Source organism: Lissotriton helveticus, chromosome 7, assembly GCF_964261635.1.
Source record: "Lissotriton helveticus chromosome 7, aLisHel1.1, whole genome shotgun sequence".
Lineage (NCBI taxonomy): Eukaryota > Metazoa > Chordata > Amphibia > Caudata > Salamandridae > Lissotriton > Lissotriton helveticus.
This window is the reverse complement of record NC_136068.1, coordinates 695,095,053-695,107,119: the sequence shown is the minus strand read 5'-3', so window position 1 is coordinate 695,107,119 and position 12,067 is coordinate 695,095,053. Positions and strand designations below refer to the sequence as shown.

Genomic DNA, 12,067 nt, shown 5'->3' with positions numbered 1-12,067 from the left:
TTTTTTTTCCCTATGTGCTCGCCACCAGTTAGTCTGCCCTCTTTGCCAGGTGGCCTTTCAGGTCAGTGTGTTGACTGTTTTTTGGGCTGTTTGTGGGCCTACTTTACAGCCTGCTCAGCCAGTTTTTACTGTTGAATTGCCTGATATTAAAACTAGCTTTGCTTGCAGCAAGTTCAAATCCAATTATCTTGTAAACATGCCCTACTTTTGTTTTACCTATGTTATTCACAAATGGGGGGCTTCTTTCATTTTGGTGTCCGATCCATCTTCTGTCCCAGTCTGATGCTGCTGATAAAAAAGGATTACTGATAATAATGAGGGTGACTTAATTACCGTGTTTGGGCCTCTGCAGAGCTTTGAAACTAGTGGCGTCACCCTGGGAAGAGGGGCATCCTTGTGGAGCACAACTAATTGCCTTGACCCCATCCCCTGCCTCACCACATGCAGCAGTCAATAAAAAGAACATTGGTCTTAAAGCCTGGGAACAGCCATGTTGTGGTCATCTTTTTCACAGTGGATTTATTTGTGAATTCCCTGTGGTTTATTTTTATCTAGGATGCTGTGTTTATGTAGCCAATTACATGTAATAAGTTACTTTTATGTGCTGTACTGTGAAAAGAGCTACCTCCATATGTGTGTGCTCAGGTTGTGTGCAGGTGTTTATAACAGGGCACAATTGAGAACTGTGCAGTTCAGGCCTAATGCAAAGCAGACTGGACGCTGTTGATCTTATTGGCATGAAAAAGGCACAAGCAGAACTAGAGCTGATTGGCAATCAGCACAATTCTGCTCTCAAAGCATTTTTTAGGGGGAAGGCAACAGAAGAATTCTGGGAGATTGTGCCTTCTGACAAATGTTAGACTACTTTATACAGTAGCCCAGAAAGTAATTTGTATGTTTGGCTCAACATGTTTGTAAGAATTTGTTTTCCACAATGGGACTGTTGAAGAGTAAACTCAAAGCTTACGGAGTTACATCTGGATCAGCTCTTAAGGCTTGCTGTTTCAGACATAGTACCAGATTACAGGACACTAATGGGAGACATGGAGAGTGAAACAAGTTTCTAGTTTATCTGCCTTTAACTTACCTATTTTTCGGACTCATTTAAACTTGTGCTTAATAACTGGTGGATTAGAATTAACATGCAATGCCTTTTAAGATTGCTATTGTCTGGTAATGAAACTGTATTATCAAAATGTCCTCCCTATATAGCTTTGTAGTTAAATTTGCTTTCGAAATACAGCATTGTCTAGTAATGTTTGAAAAGGTTTTTTTTTACTCTAGCCCCGCCCAAACCCCCAGGTTCTTCAGTGCAGCCCTAACCACAAACCAGACCTTAATGTTGGCCCCCGAGAGAAAGTTTGTGGGTACCCATGTTCTAGATACGGCCAACACCCCCTTTATACAATTTGAGAAGATACTATTCCAATCCCAAACCTACATGTAGGAATGTATGACATCACGTAAATCTAAAATACAGTCACTCCGACCAAACATAAGGACTGGTGTGGACTCCGATTCAGAGTGTCTTTCATCAGGCCTGTGCTGAATCAACCTTAAAAAAATAAAGAGCTATGGGGAATGCATAGATATTGAATCGGTTTACTTTTCAGCTACAAAACTGGTAGCAAACACATCCATGTAAAAAGCAAAAAAACTTTCGCTTCAGTTAAAGGAGAAATGAACAGTAGAAACTGAGTGTACAACTCTTACCCGTTTATCTATCTCTCCGTGCTGCAACTGGACAAAGCGGGCACTGATAGCAGCTATGTAACTTTGTTGATTAGAAAATGCCACTCTTCCAGCTCCTTTTGGGTACTTCAACTCCGGGTCAGTGTCGATACCAGCATAGCACACTCCTCCGTACAGACGGTCCATGATCATTGCAAGTTCCACTACAACAAGAGCACAACCATCATTAGCAATTTCCCTTTATTGGATATCAACTTGACCATCAAATATCCTAAAAGGTCAGCATGCACTATTAACACTGCGGTGAATGAATGCAGTAAAAAATACTAAACACATTTTTAATGGACGAAACTATAAGAGTTTGCAGTAAGAGCTAATTATTCAGTTGCCTCTACCGATAGCCCATAGATAGACAAATAGTTATATAACGATTTATGGATGTGATTTTTTTTAAGGAGCTGGGTCCTACAGCGCCACTACTCTTCACTACCAGTGCCACGGATATACTTTCCTTCTGAAGAGATGGGACTCTTCAATAAAGCAGGAGCATATGGCCATTCCCTATTGCCCCACCGCAGTGAAGACCATTGATGAGGAAAAACATTTAAAAGCAAGCCTTTTATTCCTTACTTTTTGAGAGGTAATTCTGTATTATATTAGGATAAATAGTGCCCATTTTGTCATTGAGATTATTACCTTCCTTTACGGAAGAAAACAGGCCTGTATTCTGCTTGTATCGAGCACTGACATGACCAGGTACTGCAAATCCATTGCATCCTCACTGACACCACCCCAAAAAAATTCCAAAACGAAGCTTAAAGGATACCTACAGTTTGAGTCACTGAGCTTAAAGGAAGCCCAAAAGGTAAATCATAAAGGTGTTACCCTTAGTTGAATGCCACGATTGGTGTCAACGTGTCCAACGGATTAAGGCCGCTGTTCAACAAACCCCTTACGAAAATTAGATCAAGAAACACAAAGTTTGGGACACCTAGAACTTCTGCCCTTGATCAATATGTATGACACTTTATAACCTTAAGTACCTGTATACTTCTATTGGCAATGTGTTGTGCACATCTTGTCAGACAGGCGAATATTGTGAGTGATCCAAAATAGCGCGTTTCACCTGACCTAAATACGGAGGCACCCACTGTAAGTGACCGTACAAATCTTCATATTTAGTGATAAAAAACAAAGACTGGCCTTTTTTTTATAATAAAAAAAGACTGCCTTTTTAATTAAAATCATGGAATAGCGAAAAGAAAAAAAAAGGTATTCCACAACTCCAGTTGAATGGACGCAATAAAAAAAAAAAGGGTGAATGGCATTTAAGACCATGATCGGGTATCTAAAGGTAGTGGATTTCACAAAGTAGTTGATCATACCAGCTCTTAGTGGTCGAGGAACACCACCCACGAATATAGTCTTCCGAGGGTCAAGAGGCTGGGAGCCGTCCATCACAAAGTCACTGTCACTGAGGTTCCAAGGACGAATTTGAACCTAAAATGAAAATAAGGCATTATAATCATTATAAGAATGCAAAGTTAAAAAGCAGGTGTCATAGTACGGCGACAATTTAGGTATTTTTTTGCCGATGTATATTGATAAATAAGCAGAGAATGCACCAAATAAATGAATTCCTATCCCCTCGCTTCATGAGATATGTTATTACAATGTTTTCTAACCTAGTAGTTAATCTTCCAAGCAGATATTAATCTAGTGCACCAAAAAAGCACAAACCAGGTGAAAGCAGTATCCACCTGGCTATTTCTAAAACCATTCTGTACTTTGGAAAACAAATATTTTTAACTTTCCAAAAAGTGGCAACCAAAAGCATTGTTAAATGGGGCATTTATACAATACTTTGCACCATCGTCGACCTACCCCCGCCTCATGGTAGTTCCACTGGTGTGCTAGATCCTCATTATTGTATCAATCACACTCTCAAATTAACTTCCTCCTCCACCTCCGTTCCAACCCATTAACCAGACTACTACTACTGACAGTTTCTGCAAGAAGAAGGTTCAACGAGCACTACTGGGAAGTAGTGAAAAAACAACTACAGAAGACTATAGGCCTTCCACGAGCATACTCCTGCGCCAAACTCTTCCAATCGCACACAGGCTAGAGTTATTTACAGAGTACTAGGGATAGGCGAATTTTCCAACACCTCACACACTAGCGCATCTTGGTGTGGAAATCTGGCAGAGTAGCCATTTCAAAATACTGCCTTTACCGAGGTTTGTACAGAACCAGGCTGGGACTTCTGCACACAAACAGAATCTACTGAAAGACTCCGTGTTCAAGGATCACTCAATATATTTAAGATACAGGAAACTCGCGTATAGTCCATCAAATAGTTTTGGCATAAACAACGAATCCTGCCGTCGTGCCAATATTTTTTGGCGCTGCAAATTATTGTGCAGTTATATTAAGGAAAAACAACTAATTCTACATATTAGCATTGGTAAAGCAGTCAGTGACAGCATGTTCTACTGAAGTCATCAGTATTCAGTGTCCAATAACACTCAATTGTAACTCTTTTTTTAGGCTTTGAAATGGAACAAAAGCATAGAGCTATGATTCTTCAAATTCCAAAGCGTTTTAAATGTATGAAGTCAGCCATCAGGCCTGCACGGAGCTGTAGCATACTGGCAAACTCCTACTCACTGGCTTATCCTTGATGGTGGGGCTGGACACACACAGGTAGAGCTTTCCGTCCTCTTCGATGCAGGCGTCAATAAGAGCCTGGACAGAGCTTTCGTCTTGGAACAGGAGGAAGGCGTATCCTGGTGAGAAAAAACAAGAATGCAAACAGGCTTTCACTGGCGAGCATGGGATTTTCGTAACAGGTGCATTACCTCTCATCACTCACCCAGAACAATTAGGGCATTGAGACAGCTGACATTTGCTTTGGTGGTTAAAAACAGGAAAGGCTGACAAGACAAGCGAATGCAAACACGTTTGAGACTACTGTGCCCTGGTGTAAGGGGATTAAATTAAACAAGCGTTTAAGGGTACTGTGTTTGGGATTTTTAATGTTTCCTGAATCGAGTGGTCATACGGTTCATGTATCCTGCCTCATTAAAATATATTTATTAGAATGTAAAAGTCTCTTTTGCTTCATTTAGAGCTGTAAGCCCATGTTTACTGAAGCAAGGTTCCACTCGAAGATGCAGAGATTTTAGAGGAGTTGGTACCCTATTTTTAAGGCGTCTCCTTTCCCGCGACATTTAATATAAAATGTAATACAGACAAGCATTGACAACGTCAATAGCTCTCATCTATGAACTGCTGGCGTTTGCAATGATTTTTATCCATGGTGTCCCTGTCTGAAATGAGGGGGAAAAAAAGTTCTATGATGTAGCAGTTGCGTTATTGTGTAGGCACCCGATAAAATAGATGCTTGTATCTACAAAATCAGGTGAGAATTTTTCTTTTCATTTACCAATTCAAGAAGGATTAGTAAATAAAAGTTGTGCAAAATGCCCCTTTTTTGATATAGTGGTAATGAGCTTTATTGATACAACGCTGACACACCTTTTATTTAAAACCCAAACAAATGGGGAGAGTGAGTTGAGGATGGGGTAAGTGCCATGGCATAGATGTGACCCTCTGGCACACCCCGAACTTCACTTTTTAGCCCCTGTGAAAATGCTTGTTAGTACCGATGTTTCAGAGTGTCTCCGTATTTCCACTCTATGAATTAGTATAAAAGCTATTTATATCTGGCAATCTTAAGAACACAAGCAAACAGTTGGGCCCAAGGGATAACTTGTAAAGAATGTCTTTTGGTCAGTATCCTGTGACATAATTTTCTCTAAGTGGGTTACTCTTGGTGATGGTATACGGATATTGCCCAATTTGCTGAATTCCTGCTCTTTTTGCAGAACTCCACTTTCTTGAAAAAAATAATTTCACCGAAAGAAGCTTTGCACTGGCCCCATGTAACTATTTTTACGATAATATTACTAAACAAACGTAATATGGGTGTTGTGCTTTGTACCATACTTCTGCTGTTTCTAAGGGTTGTTAAAAACAGGTACTACTATTCAGGGCCGGTCCTAGAACTTCTGGGGCCCTGGGCGAAAGGAAAGTTGTGAGGCCCCTCTAATTTGCATCTAAAATCCAGTTGCGGCCAGCATGACTCGCGGGTGGAAGGTCTCGCGGGGGTTCGCGCGCGGGGGGGGGGGGGGGGGGGGGGGGGGTAGTTTAAAAATAAAATAAACTTACCTTCCCAGGTCTCGCGTCATTTCTGCTCCTGACCTGCTTTCCTTCCTTCCTGCCTCTAGCAGGAACAGGAAGCAGGCAGCCTCCCTTCCCTAAGCCAATCACAATGCTGCAATGTCAGCCGACCAGCCTTGCGCCTATGGGGAGGCCATTTTCTCCATGTAGGGTACACTGGTGCCTACATGGAGAAAGGCCAGCGTGTGCATGACTGGTTTAGTCAGCCCTGGAGGGCAGACCAAACAGTCAGGGCCCTTAGCAGTGGGCAAGGCACTCCTCCCCTGTTCTAAAGCAGACTCGCCCGCCCCCAACCAAACACTTCTGCTTTCTCGCAGTGCGCGTAGCAGAAACATAAAATGGTAGTTTTTGCATTTTGTGTTTCTGCTTTTCGCACTGCGAGAAAGCAGTGGGGCAACGCTCCTCCGCCCTAGTGGAGGAGCTTTGAAAGTTACATCGCGGGACTATTGATCTTATTTGGCATCCCTGAAGAGACTTAACGTGGATATCAGTAACAACATGGACAAAAAGATAAATATACAAATTAAATAAGTCCATATATTTTAAATCTGTATTAAATGGATTACATTTGTCACAGTGGATGGAAAAGCTAGGTGCAGGTCTCACAAAGATGTATATTATTTACTCCTCGTTAACCTGTTGTTTCGAGATAAGTCCATGATACAATTTTCAGTTCTGCCTCATAAAGGGGGGAGATACTGTGAGGTAATGAGGGGCGGGATTATTCAAAAAATAAAATGACAAGAGTAAACCAATCGCACCATGGATATAATTGCAAATTTCAAAAGGCCCCCTTATCTTTCCGTGCCATTATTGTGCTACCTTAGGATGACATTAATACTTCGTAATTTGTTTTAACATAAATCCTCTCATCAGTATTCCACACGTACATGCTAAGAGACATAGGACAATCTTTTTTGTGTGTAGGCTCTTTACTCACCAGAATTGTGTTAAGTTTAAAACACAACACATATAGTAACCATTATATTGCATGACACTACAATGCATGACACTACAACACATGTCATTACAACGCATGTCATTAGAATGCATACCATTACAACGCATACCATTACAACACATAGTACCCTTACACTATCCAACACTTACCCTACTGTTGCAGCCCCTGGAGTTAGAATAGTAATTTTTACCCCTACACTATCCAACACTTACCCTACTGTTGCACTACCTGGAGTTAGAATAGTCATTTTTACCCCTATATTATCCAATACTTACCATAAATGCAATGTAGTGGTATGTGTTGTAATGGTATGCGTTGTAAAGGTAGTATGCGATGTAATGGAATGCATTGTAAATGTAGTTTCTTAAAATGCGATGTCGTGTCATGCGATGTAATGGAATGCGTTGTAAAGGATGTTGTGATGTGAAAAATGTGTTGCAAAGGCATGAGTTGTAAAAGTATGCTTTGTAACTTCATACAACCCATGGTATAGGCCCAGATTCATCAAAGGAAAATCTGGTCGCAAATGGGCAGATTCTCAGAATCTGCCCCTTTGCGACCGGTATGTTTGCATTTGGGATGCATCATCCCAAATGCAAAAATCGTAAATTGAGAATTCGCTAAATTGCGATTACTTGCATTTAAGGAATCTCAAATTGAGATTCCTTAAATGCAATGCATTAAAGTTTAAAAAATAGCGATTTCGCTAATAGGGCACGCAAATTACGATGAAGTACAACTTGATGGTAATTTGCAAAAACTTTGAAATATGCACTAAAGTGCATTTTTCAAAGTTTCATGTTGCGCACACACATGCCCTAGGGGCATGCGTGTGCGCAACATATGTGCACAGATCAATTTCAGGGGTGCAACAGGGTGTCCTTTGGACACCCCTGCACCCTTGAAATCGCATTCTCATTTTGCGATTCGATAATTGCGATTCACAAATTGAGAATGTCTTCTCATTCATTCCTATGGGCCTTTAGGCCCATAGGAATGAATGGGGCGGTATTCCTTAATTGCGATTCGCAATTTGCGAGTCACAATGAAGGAATTTTAAGAAATCGCTATTTTTTTAGTGATATCTTCATGCATTGCATTTTGCTATTCCTTAATAGCAAATCGTTATTTTTCGCTATTAAGGAATAGCAAAATGGGTTCTTGATGCATCTGGGGGCATGTCACCTAAATGCAGTACAGTGGAAAATATATAGGGTTTGCTCCAAGTAGGAGTGCACTGCAGTCCTGGCTCTACTGATTTAACCAACTGTTTGATTCTGGGCAAATAATTTTGGTACTGTGCCGCTTCCACTGATTTGACAGCAGGGCAGCACTTTGAAACAGCTTTCATGTGAGAAATAGACATTAAAAGATTACTCCCGGAGAGGTAGAGGTGGGGAGAAGATGTGGCGTTACTTCAGGGCTGCTGAATTTTGACTGTGTCTCATCCTGTGATTCTCGCAAGCCACTTAATCACATTGTGCCTAAAAAAAGGAATATGTCCATGTTTAACGTAACTTGTGCTCACGTAAAGCACTCCAATACCTTTCGGTCAAGTTTGCGCTATATAACAAGAGCAGAAGAAAACGGGTTTCATTTACACATTGAAAGCTATTTGCATTTAAATTACGGAAGGTGCTCCTGATCCTTCATGGTGCATGCCCCCCTCGTGTGCTACAACACCTTCTTTTCAGCCACTGACAAGCATCTCTTTCGCAGCTCATCAGCATCTGAGAGAGTGAGAGTTGCTTGTCTTTATAAATGGTAAAACTGTCAGGCCCCAAAATGCGTGCTAATTGTCACTGGCGTGGGAAGTGGACAGCATCCTTAATCACAGGTCAAACCTGGCAAATTCAGAAGGGCCTCGAGGGACACGTGGGGCTGCAAGGCCCAGGGGGAAAGGGGCCCCCTCCCTGAGGGTTAACAGCCATTGCCAAGGGCTGCAAGGTACAGGGGAGAGGGGCCTCTTCCGCTATTCCCACACAAGCCTGTGAAGCCCAGAGGAGAGGCAGCCCTTCCCTGGGCCACGCAGTGCTCACCACAGGCGCGAGGCCTAAGATGTGGTGAGTTAACACTTTTGCGAGGCCCCCTGTTGATGGGCTGAGCTCGGGGCCCTGGGCAGCCGCCCATGCTGCCCATGCCTAGCGCCGGCCCTGCTACTATTGCACAATTCACTGGTTCTCACCTTGCTGACCTAGGAAGAAAGGTAGTTGGAGTTGGCGCTGCCGAGATTCAGCCAAGCCTCACATAGCGCTGTAGATGTGTGACCCATCTTGCTAGTAGTGCATGTCTGTTCTTGTCTAGGAGGATAGAGCAGCATGTTGTTGCTAAGGCTCTGTATGGCAACATCTGCTGCAAAAGGGCCCTGTAATAGCCTGAAGTGTAGGACGCACACAATGTGTGAAGAGGTTTAAAAGAAGAAGCACTCAATAGACACAGCCATTTGACTCTGATGTTGATCCACAATTTTGCTCGTGCTGCTTCCAAACACTCTTGTTCTTATTCTGCAGCACACAAGGCTTCATATTTTCAGTTTCCACAGAAATTAAATATGAACGTGGGGGAGTCTCAAACACACAACAAACCCAGGATTACTTCGCGGATATAGCACCATCTCCTTTGTGTCCACCTGGCAAGCTGTTTCAGACAAAATGACTTTTAGAATTATATATAAAGTTGGATATATGAGGGATAATTAATGGAAGGTACAAGAGGCGTACTGCAATTTTTTGCTGATTGGTAACACTTACTGATGTTAAAGTTGTTTCAGGAGTAGTGAGAAGAGTAAACAAATGAAGCAAAGAAAGGAGTTATATACATTAAAGATAAGTGATCGACCTTGTGAAGTTGCATGGATCATAATTTTAAGTGTTATACTTACAGGGCTTTACCAATTTTCGGGGGAAATGCTGATAAAAACAAAGGAGGGCAGGTCCCAATAACACCTAGAGAATGTATAACTAATCAGGCACATTAACTATAGCATTGGGATATTTCGTTTTACAACCTCTACATTTTTGTTGCAGCCTCAGATGGAGTATAGCATGCATCACAAGAGAAGATGTTGTATAGCCTCACATGGATGCTTGCGAGCTTGGTATGTTTTGGTCCTGAATGCTTGTTCATGGTAGGTTGTGGTGTGATTTTGTTGTTTACATGGTAACAGCTATTCACCAGGTTCAGTGGGGGATAGCATTACGCTTCATATGTGTGGGGAGGGAATTGTAAATGATCCAACACCCAAAGTGACGTTTCATTTATTCATAAATCCCTAGACGTTTTATTATGGCTTTTTGTGTAGGTCAATTTAAGCTCAAAGGAATGTGCTTGGCTGGTCAAATTAGTATTTTACCATGTCATGATTTGTAGACAATGCATGGGTATTTAGATATTTCACAGGAAAACGAAAGGAGCCAATAGGATTGAGGGCATAAGTGATTCCAAGTTGAAAAACTAATTAGGATTCTAGCAGTCAAGATCTACATAAAATATAGTATTTAATAGTGGATTTTGTAAATACCCTACAGTGAATGGTAGTAGGGCTTGACGAGCTACCACTAACTGACAGCAGGTAGTAACCATTGCTTAAGAGTGGCCTGGGTAAGTAAAAAAACTGAGAAATTAGATTTTTGATAGGCGGCTGAGAAGCATAATTCAGAGTTCATATGAAAATACTCTGCAGATTTAAATTATCAAATGGTTTTTGATCGGCAGTCCCGACAGGATGAGATTACAATGGTCCTCACATTGGGATCCACCCCACCCAGCATTAATTTGGTGCTAGAATTTTTCAGTCAAAACCAGTACCCTTTTGAGGGTAGTCATGAAGTGAGCCTACAAGTCTATGTAATTGGTGAAGGGATCAAACATTAGTTGAACTGTTTTAATTACTATTGGCTCAGGCACTCCAATCCTCCACACTTTTCTGTATCTCTGGTTTGGAAACATAATCCGTTGTAATCCTGTTAATCACAAACTGGCAACCAAATCGCTGACACGAAGCATTTCACATTGCCAATAACATACATTACCTCCACTGCACTTTAGTGTGGTACAACCCAGGAATAGAGGAGGGAGAAGCAAATCGAACAAAGTAGAGGCAAGTATTTAATCAAGTACTAGCTCATACAGCTCTCATCATCCAAAAAGGCAATGCTAGCCTACTGCCAGAGTTACAAAAGTGAGATACAAAGGCTTCATGATATAGCGAAAGCCTTACCTTTTGGAGGAAAATAGGATTTGCTTTCAGCCTTGTGCGGCCAGTCAACGATTAATGGGCCAAACCGGCGAAAACTGGCAGTGATCTCATCTGAAGTTCAAAATGTCAACAGAAACAATGTTAAAATATTTTGTAATGCCTCCCTTTTGTAAAAGCACAAAAAAAATAACATTCATTTAGGAATAAGGCAAAAACACAACTTTGACAAACCTTACTGAGCAGGCTACCGTACGGATAAAATTGCAACTCTGGTTTATATATAAATTCACATTGCGTCAAAACTAACCGGTACCCAGGCGCATGCCGCAAGGAATGCAAACTAAGCAAATTAATTCTGACATGGTCTGTGTTTCCTAAAAAAGACAAGTGCGAACAATCTGTACACAACAATTGCTGTTTTCCAATCAGACAAATCTAGGAACTGCACACAGTTATTAACTGTTTTGGCACTATATTAATTGCCACACTACTACACATGACAAGCATTGGCATAGCCAATAGGTCTTGCCTTTGGGACGTAATAAGTGTTTAGCCATGCAACAGTTGATGTTGCACAAAGGATATTATATTATATTATATATATATATATATATATATATATATATATATATATATATATATATATAAACAAATGTATGTCTGTCTGTCCTTCATGTATTACTACACCATTCATCCGATGGCCATGAAACTTTGGGAAGTTGAGTACACTCCCGCGAAGGATTCTGGCATACATTTTTTTTAAATATCGGCCCCCCAGGGCCGTCATAATCTTTCGAATACTGATGTACGCACAAGACGGAATAACAAAAAATCATGTATCCACAAGCACTCGAATAAATAAATAGAATTAAAACAGCATTCATCCGATCGCCAGGAAACTTTGGGAAGTTGTTGAGTACACTCCCGCGAAGGTTTCTGGCATACCATTTTTTAAAAACATCGGCCCCCCA

At 41.2% G+C, this 12,067-nt stretch overlaps 1 protein-coding gene across 2 annotated transcripts in view; it reads right to left on the bottom strand.

The window, feature by feature from the left end:
- Nucleotides 1-12,067, bottom strand: part of CPEB4 (cytoplasmic polyadenylation element binding protein 4) — a 253,854-nt gene that overhangs the window by 29,755 nt on the left and 212,032 nt on the right. For both annotated transcript variants that reach the window (XM_078653023.1, XM_078653024.1), the window contains 4 exons: nucleotides 11,118-11,207; nucleotides 4,363-4,481; nucleotides 3,078-3,192; nucleotides 1,714-1,895 (listed from right to left, as the gene is read on the bottom strand). In XM_078653023.1, coding sequence (XP_078509149.1) covers nucleotides 1,714-1,895; nucleotides 3,078-3,192; nucleotides 4,363-4,481; nucleotides 11,118-11,207 — 506 coding nt within the window. The remainder of the gene's footprint in view (nucleotides 1-1,713; nucleotides 1,896-3,077; nucleotides 3,193-4,362; nucleotides 4,482-11,117; nucleotides 11,208-12,067) is intronic.